General features: G+C 40.0%; 1 protein-coding gene across 1 annotated transcript; it reads left to right on the forward strand.

The window, feature by feature from the left end:
• Positions 1 to 274: 274 nt before the first annotated feature.
• On the forward strand, positions 275 to 1,706 carry LOC116914755 (eukaryotic translation initiation factor 2 subunit 1-like). The gene has a single exon (XM_032919205.1). The coding sequence runs from the start codon at positions 341 to 343 to the stop codon at positions 1,286 to 1,288; it is 948 nt and encodes a 315-aa protein (XP_032775096.1). The 5' UTR covers positions 275 to 340; the 3' UTR covers positions 1,289 to 1,706.
• Positions 1,707 to 15,598: the final 13,892 nt, after the last annotated feature.

Genomic DNA, 15,598 nt, shown 5'->3' on the forward strand with positions numbered 1-15,598 from the left:
AAAATATCACTATTTGCAGATGATATGATAGTATATTTAAGTGATCCCAAAAGTTCCACCAGAGAACTACTAAAAGCTGATAAACAACTTCAGCAAAGTGGCTGGGTATAAAATTAACTCAAATGAATCAGTAGCCTTCCTCTACACAAAAAAGAAACAAGCCGAGAAAGAAATTAGGGAAACGACACCCTGCATAATAGTCTCAAAAAAGATAAACTACCTCGGTGTGACTTTAACCAGGCAAGTAAAAGATCTGTACAATAAGAACTTCAAGTCTCATCGTTGCCATTAAGGAGCCCGGCGTGGGACCCTAGTTCGGGATTCACACATACACTTCAGAATGCCGGGTCTAAGTTGTAGATTTTATCAACACAAATTTCCTGAGGTCGAAGATGTAGTGATGGTGAATGTAAGATCCATTGCTGAAATGGGGGCCTATGTCAGCTTGTTGGAATATAATAACATTGAAGGCATGATTCTTCTTAGTGAATTATCCAGACGACGTATCCGTTCTATAAACAAACTGATCCGAATTGGCAGAAATGAATGTGTAGTTGTCATTAGAGTGGATAAAGAAAAAGGATATATAGATTTGTCAAAAAGAAGAGTTTCTCCAGAGGAAGCAATCAAATGTGAAGACAAATTCACAAAATCCAAAACTGTTTATAGCATTCTTCGCCATGTTGCTGAGGTATTAGAGTATACCAAGGATGAGCAGCTGGAAAGCCTATTCCAGAGGACTGCCTGGGTCTTTGATGACAAGTACAAGAGACCTGGATATGGTGCCTATGATGCCTTTAAGCATGCAGTCTCAGACCCATCTATCTTGGATAGTTTAGATTTGAATGAAGATGAAAGAGAAGTACTCATTAACAATATCAATAGGCGTTTGACCCCACAAGCTGTCAAGATTCGAGCAGATATTGAAGTAGCTTGCTATGGTTACGAAGGCATTGATGCTGTAAAAGAAGCCCTGAGAGCAGGTTTGAATTGTTCTACAGAAACCATGCCCATCAAGATTAATCTAATAGCTCCACCCAGGTATGTGATGACAACAACGACCCTAGAGAGGACAGAAGGACTCTCTGTTCTCAATCAGGCTATGGCAGTCATCAAAGAAAAGATTGAGGAGAAGAGGGGAGTGTTCAATGTTCAGATGGAGCCCAAAGTGGTCACAGATACAGATGAGACTGAACTTGCAAGGCAGCTGGAACGGCTTGAGAGAGAAAATGCAGAAGTGGATGGAGATGATGATGCAGAAGAAATGGAAGCCAAAGCTGAAGAGTAACCTTTTGGAAAACAGTCCAATTTAAGGAGTACGAAGCAGCCCTTTCTGGCTGTAAACCCTAGACTTGAAAGTTTTCCAGTATTGAAAACTTCAAAGCTGAATATTTTTATTTCCAAGTATTTAAGTATTCGACAAGCCAGAATCTAAATGCCCTCCTTCGTGTCAGCTGTTTTCACATAGTGGCTCTAACACCTCAAGCGTTTTTAAGGGAGTGGCTTGATTTGACCAGAGACAAATGTTAAACCGCAGTCCTAAAATTGGGCTTGCGGTTTTCATTTCTGATGTCTTTGGATTGGCACCCTTATGGTTTAGAGAATTACCAGGGGCTCCAGACACCAACAATCCCAACCTTTCTATATAAAATGTACTCAAGCAAACATCAAATAAATTTCTGGGATATTTAAAAAAAAAAAAAAAAGAACTTCAAGACACTGAAGAAAGAAATTGAAGAAGACCTCCAGAAGGTGGAAAGATCTCCCATGCTCATGGATTGGCAGGATTAATATAGTAAAATGGCCATTTTACCAAAAAAAGCGATCTACAGATTCAATGCAATCCCCATCAAAAATACCAATCCAATTCTTCAAAGAGTTAGACAGAACAATTTGCAAAGTCATCTGGAATAACAAAAAACCCAGGATAGCTAAAACTATCCTCAACAATAAAAGGACTTCAGGGGGAATCACTATTCCTGAACTCAAGCAGTATTACAGAGCAATAGTGATAAAAACTGCATGGTATTGGTACAGAGACAGACAGATAGACCAATGGAACAGAATTGAAGACCCAGAAATGAACCCACACCTATGGTCACTTGATTTTTGACAAAGGCCAAATCCATCCAATGGAAAAAGATAGCATTTTCAGCAAATGGTGCTGGTTCAACTGGAGGTCAACATGTAGAAGAATGCAGATCGATCCATGCTTATCACCCTGTACAAAGCTTAAGTCCAAGTGGATCAAGGACCTCCACATCAAACCAGACACACTCAAACTAATAGAAGAAAAACTAGGGAAGCATCTGGAACACATGGGCACTGGAAAAATTTCCTGAACAAAACACCAATGGCTTATGCTCTAAGATCAAGTATCGACAAATGGGATCTCATAAAACTGCAAAGCTTCTGTAAGGCAAAGGACACTGTGGTTAGGACAAATCGGCAACCAACAGATTGGGAAAAGATCTTTACCAATCCTACAACAGATAGAGGCCTTATATCCAAAATATACAAAGAACTCAAAAAGTTAGACCGCAGGGAGACAAATAACCCTATTAAAAAATGGGGTTCAGAGCTAAACAAAGAATTCACAGCTGAGGAATGCCGAATGGCTGAGAAACACCTAAAGAAATGTTCAACATCTTTAGTCATCAGGGAAATGCAAATCAAAACAACCCTGAGATTTCACCTCACACCAGTGAGAATGGCTAAGATCAAAAACTCAGGTGACAGCAAATGCTGGCAAGGATGTGGAGAAAGAGGAACACTCCTCCATTGTTGGTGGGATTGCAGACTGCTACAACCATTCTGGAAATCAGTCTGGAGGTTCCTCAGAAAATTGGACATTAAACTGCCTGAGGATCCAGCTATACCTCTCCTGGGCATATACCCAAAAGATGCCCCAACATATAAAAAAAGACACGTGCTCCACTATGTTCATAGCAGCCTTATTTATAATAGCCAGAAGCTGGAAAGAACCCAGATGCCCTTCAACAGAGGAATGGATACAGAAAATGTGGTACATCTACACAATGGAATATTACTCAGCTATCAAAACAACGAGTTTATGAAATTTGTAGGCAAATGGTTGGAACTGGAAAATATCATCCTGAGTGAGCTAACCCAATCACAGAAAGACATACATGGTATGCACTCATTGATAAGTGGCTATTAGCCCAAATGCCTGAATTACCCTAGATGCCTAGAACAAATGAAACTCAAGACGGATGATCAAAATGTGAATGCTTCACTCCTTCTTTAAAAGGGGAATAAGAATACCCTTTGGCAGGGAAGAGAGAGGCAAAGATTAAAACAGAGACTGAAGGAACACCCATTCAGAGCCTGCCCCACATGTGGCCCATATATATACAGCCACCCAATTAGATAAGATGGATGAAGCAAAAGAAGCAGAAGTGTAGATTGCTCCTGAGAGACACAGCCAGAATACAGCAAATACAGAGGCGAATGTCAGCAGCAAACCACTGAACTGAGAATAGGACCCCCGTTGAAGGAATCAGAGAAAGAACTGGAAGAGCTTGAAGGGGCTCGAGACCCCATATGTACAACAATGCCAAGCAACCAGAGCTTCCAGGGACTAAGCCACTACCTAAAGACTATACATGGACTGACCCTGGACTCTGACCTCATAGGTAGCAATGAATATCCTAGTAAGAGCACCAGTGGAAGGGGAAGCCCTGGTCCTGCTAATACTGAACCCCAGTGAACTAGACTGTTGGGGGAGGGCGGCAATGGGGGGAGGGGTGGGGAGGAACACCCATAAGGAAGGGGAGGGGGAGGGGATGTTGGCCCGGAAACCGGGAAAGGGAATAACACTCGAAATGTATATAAGAAATATTCAAGTTAATAAAAAAAATTAAAAAAAAAAAAGAAGGGAGGTATCATGGAAAGCGCAGGTCTTTGACTTGGGGGACAAAGTGAATGTGAAAGTCATTAAGTCTTGTAATAAAGAAGATCAAAATCAGGAAAAATATTTGAACTCATCTCTGTACAGTGTCCAAAGTGTTGACCAGATCAATTGTGGATATGGTTTGCAGGCATGTTATTGGCTGAGAAATACAGTTGTTGAAAGAGTTGAGCAGGTAGAAGAATGGAAAGAATTTGAGTTCAGGTTAGTGCTGAGATCATAGAAGGTGAGTGTGTCTTACCACTCTTCCCCTGTTGATTCCAGATGCAACGTGGCACTAGACACAGCAGTCACTTGGTCTTGAAAACATTCTTACTGGTAACACTGGTTGAAGAATATCACTTGAGTTTTTACTTAAAACCATTTTACTAACATTTCATCCTTCAACTGGTTATGTTAATGGCTTCGGAAGCGGAAATGAACAGAAGGATAAGCTAGACGTCTGCATGAAGACCGAGAAGAAGGTTCTTTTTGTTAGACTCTCCAATGAAGTACACCGTTCTTATTTCCATGAGGAGGAGTGAGGAGGTGATGGGAAAACACTAGCAACATTGCTCCACCTGCAGTTTCTACATTGCAAACAAGACCAGCCGGAATGGTCTCCTGTTAGCCTGTATTTGATGGTCTCCCAATATCATGTAATTGAGAGGGTAGCAAAGGAAGAGGATACAGACCAGTGATGCTGGTGCTGATGTTGCAGACTGTGACAGCCGCTGGCATGCACTACACACTCACTGTGTCCCTGGAGCAATCTAGAGTTTGTTATAATCATCAACTTCTATGGGTCACCTCGAGGGGTAGGTAGGGAAAAATAGGCTGAGAAATGGAAACACAACTGAGCGACAGAATCCAAATCTGGATTGAGAGATTATGGTTCAAAAACTGGCTCTGGAAAAATAATACTGCAAGAAGGAAGATGTGAAGATAACACTCATATATGTATATATATATATAATATATACATATATTATATACATATATATTTACCTCAACAGTGAAGAAGCATTTAGTTAAACCCTGTAAGATATAAAGTCAATTGATTTATTATCTTACCTTTTGTGTTTGTTTTATTATAAAGGTCTACATACAGCAGTCTCATATATGGTTTCAATAGTTAATTGACTTTGCCTGGGGATATTTAATGGACTAGGTAAACATTTATTTGCCTACAAGGAGCTAAGTCATTGTGCATCCCAGATGTGCTGCTGATACTTGCACAACCGATGTGAGTTGAGCTGTAGCTACGAAGAGATTGGATCTTGCTTTTACTTTAAGGAACTAAATTGAGCTCTCTGCTTTTATTTCATCCCCGTGGGGGCTGGCTATATATTATCCTCACATGTATTCCACAGCCCTATTTGGAAGGTGTAGTCAGTCCTGAACCTTTACAGTTTACTGGAGACACCCTTAGTCTTCTCAGAGTCAGAAGGAGTCCGAGGAAATGCATCATCCCAGGAACCACTTTTCCTAGATATTTCTGCTGGGAAAAGTGGGAAGTAGGTTACATCCCCATTAATTTTATACAATACCTCTTTTAAAGAATGCTCAAATTGCACGTCTTCCACACAATGTCTAGACATTTTCACATTGAGCTGTGTGCTGGCCAGATATGCTTAAACCTTTGACTTATTGAAAGCACAGGTCCCATGTGCCCAGTGTGGTAATATTTTCCTAAACTGCAACATAGTGTATACTCTTGTTTCAGTGCTGTCTCTCCCGGTCTGTGTGTTGTAGTGTGTTTACCCTGTAACAGTTGCTCTCCATTTATAAGTGAGTACATACCATGTTTGTCTTTTTGGGTCTGGGTCACATCACTCAGGATGCTATTTTTTTCTAGTTCCAACCATTTGCTGACAAATTTCATGATGCCATATATATATATATATATATATATATATATATATATATATATATATATATATGCAATTAGTAACACTCCATTATGTACATGTACTGCATCTTCTTTATCCATTTCTCAGTTGAGGGACATCTAGGTTGTTACCAGTTTCAGGTTATTGTGAATAAAATTGCTGTGAACATAGTTTAGCAAATATTATTGTGGTAGGATGAAGTATCCGTTGGGTATATACCATTTTTACTATGTTAATCCTACTGACATGGGTGTGGGGGATTTTTCCATCTCTTGGTATAGTCTTCAATTCCTTTTTTCAAAGACTTGAAGTTTTGATCATAGAAGTCTAAAATTACTTTGAAGGCATTTATAATTTATAGTATCTTATGTCTCTGAAGACCTTGGCCATACATACATGCAAATTTTGAAATTTAAAAAATATTTTCCCTTATTTGTCAGTTGATAATTGTAGATAATGACTATTTCTGACCAAATAAAATTGAGTAACAGTGTACTATGTAGGTTTTTGGAAGGGTATGTGATAGACTGCTTATGGCTGTGATAAGAATGTCAGAATTAAAAACTGCTTGTTCTCTCATTTTATGTGAACTTCATCACTTTGCTTCCAAACAAAGAACACTTGGCTTTTATTAGATACCATTTGGTTTGTCATTAAATATAGTATTATGGAGTAGTCACTCAATTAGCTATTGTAATCCAATAGTCCTCTTCTATAAGTAAGAGTATACTTATATTTCCAAAACAAGTTTGTTTCTGAATATAAAGATTCTTAAGAGATGGCAGTGTCAAATGATACAATGTAAACAAAGTGCTAATTACCATCACAAAATGATGGGCTTGCACTACCTAAAGACTATACATGGACTGACCCTGGACTCTGACCTCATAGGTAGCAATGAATATCCTAGTAAGAGCACCAGTGGAAGAGGAAGCCCTGGGTCCTGCTAAGACTGAACCCCCAGTGAACTAGACAGTTGGGGGGGAGGCTCAGGGGGAGGGTACATATCCATAAGAAGGGGAGGGGGAGGGGGATGTTTGCCCCAGAGTAACACTCTGTATATAAGAAATATTGCTAAAAAAAAAAAAAAAAAAAAAAAAAAAAAAAAAAAAAAAAAAAAAAAATGAGGCAGTTTCTCTTAATCTCTGGAGAAACCCGTGAACTGTACTCTTAGAGCTGTGTCCCATTTCACCAGTTCAGTGGTTCAAAATAAGCCACATCTCTTCCAATGGAGAAGGAGGAGGAAGAGGTGGAGAGAGATCAGTAACGCTGCTTTACATTAATTACCTTTAATGGAAACACGAAGACAGAAGAAGTGGTTTATCAGGATCAGTGGCCTGGAGGGAGAAGAGATAGAGGAAGACGAGGATGATGGCGATGATGGTGATGGTGATGGTGATGCTGAGGTTATTCATATCTTTAGAGTTACAAAACACTGAACTCTGTAGGAAGTAAAATCCAAACAGAGGAATAATGACACAGTTCTACCCTCTCCTTTCTGGGCCTATCCCTCACTTTGGTAGATAGTACAGCATAGTCTCGAATTTTCTGGTATGAGAGTCACAGACCTAGCTGTGCATCTCTGTCCTTTGAAATTTTAACTGGAGAAGGGAGTGAATCGTGTGCTAACAACTTCACCTGCTCTACCTCATCTGTGGTAGCAATTCTGAATCCAAGAACGATTATCCCTCCTTCTAACTGGGTGGTAAAAGATAGTTTGCATTATTCCTTGTGTGTACTATGGTTCTCTCTCACAATCTCTATATTCTAGACCTTCACCATAGCTTCTTTAGGCTACACAAATTCTTCTTCAAATCCCAGATCTTCCAAATGAAAGCTAGGGCTTGTTTTGTAACTCTAGCAATACAGTTCTCTTTTGGTTCTGGGTTCTGTTCTCCCTCTAAGTGATGAATACCTCAGTCCTGTCAAGGGACTATGTATTAGCAAGAATTATCAGGCAGGAAATGATTGGATGACATTTCACAGTGTGTGACTGATACTGATGGAACTCTGTGAAAAACAATATCCCTTCCGTTTTACTCCCTGAATAGAAGCCAGTAACAGTCACTTCCTGATACATATTACGTCAATGTCTCTGCCAAGCACGAAGCCTACACAACTGCCTTCATGTAGTTATTGATGGCATACACCTCATTCAAACATAATGATGATACATGTATCACGATGGTGATGACATGTATATATATATGTACATATACGTGATGCACATATACACATATGTATGCATATTGAGTATATACCAAGACGAATAAAATAGAGATTGAGCCTCGAGTTCTGAAACTGCTAAGCAAGTGTTGTATCACTGAGCTGGACCCCACCCCTTGGTTTGGGTTCATTTATGTTAATCAAAACATGCAGTTAAGACTCGATTCATCCTCCAAAAAGAAACAGGAACATTCTTTCCTATGTAGGCCTAATTTACTCAATGCCTATTATGACAAAATAAAACAGGTCTAAGGCCTATTTAGCAAAACACTAATTGTTACGTTTTGTAAACCACTAGTAAAATTATTGAAGGTAATGGCCATGTAGTGGTTCAAAGAGAAGTAGAGAATTATGTTTGATTTTCTTCTGGAAGTGAAGCGTTTTGCGGTCACTTCCTGGCTATGGGATTAGCACTTACCAGTATAATTAATTCTCCTGGCAAGGAGTTAGTTTGGGCAGTGACTTGTGCATCTGAGATCTACATTAGGGAAGGTTTTAGGAGGGAAGCGTGTGAAATCTCACATGGAGCTGGCTTTCCTTTCTGGATACACACCTGTCAGCTGGAAGCCTGGGCTTTGTGCCAGAGTCAGGCGCTGTGCTACAGGTCTGCCGAGGCCAGCCAGGGTCACTGTAAGCCTATTCCCCTCATCCCACACATGTGCCTCTCCAGCTCTCCAGCAGTGGCAAATTCTATTTCTGTTTATTTAGAGAAAGTTTTGATACTCCTGTATTGGACCTGTATCTCTCCTGTTCTTAGTTGAAGTGAAGCCATATGTCCCTTCATAGTCACTCTGAAACCTCCAGAATTAGAAACTCCAGCTCTCTGCTACTAGACCATCATGGGCATGTCTTCATAGGCTTTGATTAATTATCAGTGTTGTATCATGTTCCTTCTCTTCCTTGACTCATCGCCCCATGAGGAAGTATCTTGATACTCCCATTTTTAATTCTCAGCCTTTTATTCGGTATCAACAGTGTTGGGAAAATAAGGGGTTCTCCTCTACTTCCTGTCAGGACTTAGCCTTTATAAAATCTCCCAACATTTGCATATGGAAATTTCATTTCTCCACCAGGTTAGATGTGAATTTCGGTTGCCATTTCAGTTATTATTTTATTAACCTATAAAAACATGATAGTTTCTGCCAACGTTTAAATGATTAATAACCTAGCTGGATATGGTGGCACATGTCCCAGAGCTTCACATGGCGAAGTGGGAAGATGATGAGTTCAAGGCCGACCTGAGTTCTATAATGAATTCAAGGCACGCCTAGGCTACATGATGATAAAATAGTCTTAAGTAATCTGAAACCAAGCCAAAATACCACTGACAAAGGTTAAGAATAAAAGTCTTAATAAAGTCTTGGCTGTTACCTAGTTGGAATTTGTTCTCTGATGAGTTTAACAAGAAGAAGTGAAACAAAGCAAAACAAAACAAAACAAAACAAATGTCTGTTCATATTTCTTTAGGAAGCAACGAATACAAATCTTCCTTCGTACTTGTGCCCTTATGAAACAAAAGAAGTAAGGACTTTATGCTCTGGGCACTGCACTTTACCATTATCAATAATGTAAATGACTTCTGGAAGAGCATTCTGCCAGGCCTTTGGTAAGCATTTCCACTGGGATCCCATCAGTTGGCGTTCCAGGGAATCACCATGACTGCGGAGTGTCTGTTCTACTTTGCTGATTTCCCTTTGGATGGCCATTCCCTGTGCTCCTTTATCTTCATCGTCCCCTCTTCTTCATTTTTTCTAGTCTTTTTTCCTTCTGACTCCCTTCGTCACCACCATCTGACCCCAGAGCCCTCATGGACCGCATTCTCTGTAGAGTGACACTTTAGTTGCTTTGTGGCGCACCTGTGCCCCACACTCACAGGCTGCTTTCAGTTTTGCTAATGTTTTCTTTTTTTTCCTTTGTAAGTGATATTGTACCCTGCCCTTTATGGGCAGCTTCATAACTTACAGAAACCTCATCTTGGTAACTCTAGGAGGCTTTTACTTCCCCGGGTATTTCTGAGCTGAATCTTGGCCAACTGCATCTTACGAAGTCAGCAGGTTTCTTCCAAATATTATCATTAAGTGTTTCCTGTGTGAAATCCTGTCCTTTCCAATGTACTTGGAAGAAGGAAATAGAAAAAATAACATGGGTATTTATATAGGATCTTTTCTTTTTACAGCCAATTGCCCTTAGACAACTTCAGTGAGAGCAAGGAGCTGATAGGAGCTGGGCAAACAGCATTGGAGATGGTTGAAGTCTTTCCCAATGTTCCACAGGGACCAATCTGGCTTGTGTAACCTCCATAAAACTGTTTGAGTTAATTCCCTTGGTGTCACTGATCCGGATTAAGTTTTTAGAATTCAAGGCACTGATATGCCCTAAGTATAGAGAAATTCAAAGCACTCTAACCACTCCTAAGGTCTCTCATCAAATAGAAGCCAAGTCTTAGGGAAAGTTGAGCTTGGCGTGGAAACTGACACACACTTTCTACTCTTCAGGAGTTAGGTATCTGAAGTGGGGTGGATGGGGAGTTCTTAAAAATTAAAAGGTAGGATCCACATGTGAGAGACAACATGGACGTTAGTCTTTCAGAGCCTAGATTTCTTCTCTTAATATAATATTTTCTAAGAAATGGAACAGAAACTTTTAAGTGAGTATGATATGGTAAGAAGAGCCAAGGAACAATTGGAAAGAAATTTTAGATTCAAGCTACTATTAAAAAGAAAAAAGAAATGTTGAATATGGGACATGAAAGTAAACACAAAAAAGTTGAGTCCTGAAATTTAAGTAACTCTGGGAAACTAAAATAAGCCTTCCCTTCAGTTTTCATTGCATCTTATGAAAATTATATATAAATATAAGGTTATATATACATTACTCCCCAAAACTTTTACAATAGGAAAGAGATGTATTTATTTAAGCCATTTATTAAGTCATTTCTTGTGCTTTATTATATTCACATTTGAGATAATTTTGAAATTACTAATGTGCTTAACTTTTACTATTTTATCATATGATCTTTGTCCTATTTTTTTCTGAGTCATTTAAAGAAAATTAAGACTTATTATGTTAGTAAAACAAAGGGGAAGAGTGCAAACTCCTTAAGCATTTGACATGCAAAATAGAATTCTATAATAAGACTACTTTCTTCTTTCTTGAAGGTGATTGCTGAGTTTATTTTCTCCTTTTAAACTATTATAATCCAATCCTGGAAGAATTGCTTCATAGGTTTTATAACTGTGTAGAGAAAATATATCTGTGGGCCATAAGAGTAGATTCAAGAAGAGGAAACTAGAACATGGGAACCATCTCTTACAGGCCTTGGGTATGTTGAAATCAGTGTGGGGATGGGACACACAGATCTTGGATTTACAGATCCCGATTTTCCTGCTAATGTTTAGCATATTATGGGAGACTCTAAGGAAAAGCAGTGAGGACTCTGGAGAAGAGTGGGAAGGAATTTTAATCCAGCAACATGTCTGTTCTGATCACATCAAAAGAACTTTCAGGCTTGTGTAATCTGGCTAGAATACAGACACACCCTTAGTATGCATCTTTAATCCTTTTGGCTGGAATCCTTTAGTACACATCTTTAATCCCAAATAATGAGGTCTAGTTGAGAGGCAGACAAAGTGACAAATCAGAGAAAGATTTGATAGAATGAGTCAGAGATAGGATACACCCAACTCTCAGGAGGAAACCTATCTAAGATGAGCACACGCTCACGTGCACGCACACCTCCCCCCCACATACAGAGAGACAGACAGAGAGACAGAGAGACAGAGAGACAGAGAGAGAAACAGAGACAGAGACAGAGGCAGAGAGAGAGATGGGGGAGTTAGGGCCCAGACAGTTTGGTCAGTCAGTTGAGAGCGCAATGAGTGCAGTACAGCGGAGTTGAGTTCCTTTGTGAGGTCACGCTATTCGGTGCAGTTCAGCAGAGGCAGTTGAACTTAGAAAACATGAGTCAGAAGATTAGAACAAATTGCCAGAGTTAGTTTGAAACCAATCAGAGCAATTCTGTGAGAAGTTGAGAAAAGCAAGATTAAATCAGTCAGCTTAGAGGCGAGTTTTTAGCCAGAACAGCTGAGTTGAATCAGCCATTCAGAGATCAGAAAGAACCAGGAAGGAGTGAGCTTGTCAAGTAGTAAAAGCCTCCTAGACTACAGTTACATCAGGTAAATGTTTCTTGTGGACTTTAGATGAAATTTCTACCTTCAACCTAATTCTTCTTTTTTTTTTTTTTACTTTTTTTTCCCCGTTTTTTTTCTTTATTAACTTGAGTATTTCTTATTTACATTTGAATGTTATTCCTTTCCCAGTTTCGGGCCAACATCCCCTAGCCTCCCCTCCCCTTCTATATAGGTGTTCCCCTCCCCATCCTCCCCCCATTGACGCCCTCCCCCCCAACAATCACGTTCACTGGGGGTTCAGTCTTAGCAGGACCAAGGGCTTCCCCTTCCACTGGTGCTCTTACTAGGATATTCATTGCTACCTATGAGGTTGGAGTCCAGGGTCAGTCCATGTATAGTCTTTGGGTAGTGGCTTAGTCCCTGGAAGCTCTGGTTACTTGGCATTGTTGTTCATATGTGGTCTCGAGCCCCTTCAAGCTCTTCCAGTCCTTTCTAAGATTCCTTCAACGGGGGTCCCGTTCTCAGTCAGTGGTTTGCTGCTGGCATTCACCTATGTATTTGCTGTATTCTGGCTGTGTCTCTCAGGAGAGATCTACATCCGGTTCCTGTCGGCATGCCCATCTTTGCTTCATCCATCTTGTCTAATTGGGTGGCTGTATATGTATGGGCCACATGTGGGGCAGGCTCTGAATGGGTGTTCCTCCTGTCTCTGTTTTAATCTTTGCCTCCCTATTCCCTCCCAAGGGTATTCTTGTTCCCCTTTTAAAGAAGGAGTGAAGCATTCACATTTTGATCATCCGTCTTGAGTTTCATTTGTTCTAGGCATCTAGGGTAATTCAAGCATTTGGGCTAATAGCCACTTATCAATGAGTGCATACCATGTGTGTTTTTCTGTGATTGGGTTACCTCACTCAGGATGATATTTTCCAGTTCCATCCATTTGCCTATGAATTTCAGAAAAGCATTGTTTTTGATAGCTGAGTAATATTCCATTGTGTAGATGTACCACATTTTCTGTATCCATTCTTCTGTTGAAGGTCATCTGGGTTCTTTCCAGCTTCTGGCTATTAAAAATAAGGCTGCTATAAACATAGTGGAGCACGTGTGTTTATTATATGTTAGGGCATCTTTTGGGTATATGCCCAAGAGAGGTATAGCTGGATCCTCAGGTAGTTCAATGTCCAATTTTCTGAGGAGCCTCCAGACTGATTTCCAGAATGGTTCAACCTACTTCTTAAGTGACGGAGATGGTTTCTTATAAGCAGCTGAAGGTATGGATGGGAACATTGTGGATGAGAGGTGTTCTAGTTGGTGAGGTAGCCATATGCTATGGCTATAAAGAAGATTGCACAGGGCTAGCCTGGATGTGATTGTCAGACAGTCTTCAGAGGAACTAGTGAATCAGTGGTCTTCCTATAGAGGCTCTCCAGGAGTGTGTCTGAAATAGGAGGATTAGCCTGTATGATGACTGGCTTGCTGAGATCGAAGGCTACGTGATGTTTAGCACCATTAGAAACTGGTGTAAGATACTGGTATAAACAATACGATACTAGTATTTCAAAGCACTCTGATCCCTATTTCCCTAATATCAGCTATTATTACAATTATTAGGTCAGACTTAGTGCTAACTATATTGGAACTTTTCCCTTCTCTTTTTTATGTACTTACTGTCCCCCTCCAAGAGGAAGAACAGATTTGTATTTTGATTTTCCCATTTCTGTTTTCTGAGTTGTGACTCTTCTTCTTTTCAACAATATAGCACTCTGTCATAAGAGTCCTAATGTAGCTCTGGTACTTTCTGTTTCATGATAAATCAGCATTCTACTTTACACGGAGATATTTACACTTGGCATTTGTAGAGGAAGAACTCAACATTAAAATCAAAGAAAGAAAGCAATAGCCAGCTGAGATTTCTCCAGCAGCTGAGAAAAGAATCGAGAGGGTGTTTTTCTCTCTCAAAACTCAGCACATACGCATATATTTCAGTGGGGGAAGGCAGCACCTACAAAATGGTTATTTATTCCAGACCACAGGAATTCCCATTATTTCAAAGTTTTCATTTTCTAGAAGATGGAAGGTATTTGTCTGGGCAGCTGTATTTCAGGATATTCATGGCTAGCCAAATGTCAGGGAATCAGTGCCGAGCACAAAGCAGGAAACAAAAAGATCTGACCAGAGGGGAGCACATTAACCCTGGTCCTCTCCAAGGTGGTTTGCAGATGGGATGTCATCAAGATTCCGCACTAGTGAATCCTTGATGAAGAGCAGAAATCGATGCCATCAATCTAGTGGTGAGTGAAGGGAGCTGAGGGCTTTGGAATATTTTAGACTACAACTTTAAATATCTTTATATATTACTCAGATAAAGTCTGGATAAGTTTATGAATGTGTGAATCACATTAATTTTGTACAAAGTACAAATCTATTTGATCTTTGTTGACTGTGAAAGACAAATGTCAGCCTAAATTGTTACAATGTAATTATAATGTTACGAAATAGAGCAGGAAGAGTAACAGAGGTGCTAAGGTAAGTGAATACTTGATGGATTTGCAGTCAGAAGTAGGTAGATGAAATTTCTGAACTATAATTACAAAAATATGTTTCATATGAACCAAAAGCAAAGAGATCATAGAACATGTTAAAAGGGTCTCAAATAAAATGTCTAGTAAGCAGTCAGTACATTATTAATTTAAATATCTAACAACATGGTTTTAGGACAGTATACCTTACAAATGGGACTCTATATATAAGCTTTGATATTCTAGATTTAAATTGTGAGTCAGGTGAATGCTTCACTCCTTCTTTAAAAGGGGAACAAGAATACCCTTGGCAGGGAAGAGAGAGGCAAAAGATTAAAACAGAGACTGAAGGAACACCCATTCAGAGCCTGCCCCACATGTGGCCCATACATATACAGCCACCCAATTAGACAAGATGGATGAAGCAAAAGAAGTGCAGGCCGACAGGAACTGTAGATCTCTCCTGAGAGACACAGCCAGAATACAGCAAATACATGGCGAATGCCAGCAGCAAACCACTGAACTGAGAACAGGACCCCGTTGAAGGAATCAGAGAAAAAGAACTGGAAGAGCTTGAAGGGGCTCGAGACCCCATATGTACAACAATGCCAAGCAACCAGAGCTTCCAGGACTAAGCCACTACCTAAAGACTATTGACCCTACTCTGACCTCACAGGTAGCAATGAATATCCTAGTAAGAGCACCAGTGGAAGGGCGGCAATGGGGGGAGGATGGGGAGGGGAACACCTATATAGAAGGGGAGGGGAGAGGCTAGGGGGATGTTGGCCCGGAAACCGGGAAAGGGAATAACATTCGAAATGTATATAAGAAATATTCAAGTTAATAAAAAAAAATTGTGAGTCAGACTCCTTATTGGCTGAATAAACTTAGGCAAGTAACTTAAATTTCATGAGCTATCTC

Source organism: Rattus rattus, chromosome 13, assembly GCF_011064425.1.
Source record: "Rattus rattus isolate New Zealand chromosome 13, Rrattus_CSIRO_v1, whole genome shotgun sequence".
Classification (NCBI taxonomy): Eukaryota; Metazoa; Chordata; class Mammalia; order Rodentia; family Muridae; genus Rattus; species Rattus rattus.

What these genes read in the sequence shown, in the direction of transcription:
- LOC116914755 (XM_032919205.1), top strand. Translation starts at nt 341, where the DNA reads ATGCCGGGTCTAAGTTGTAGATTTTATCAACACAAATTTCCTGAGGTC.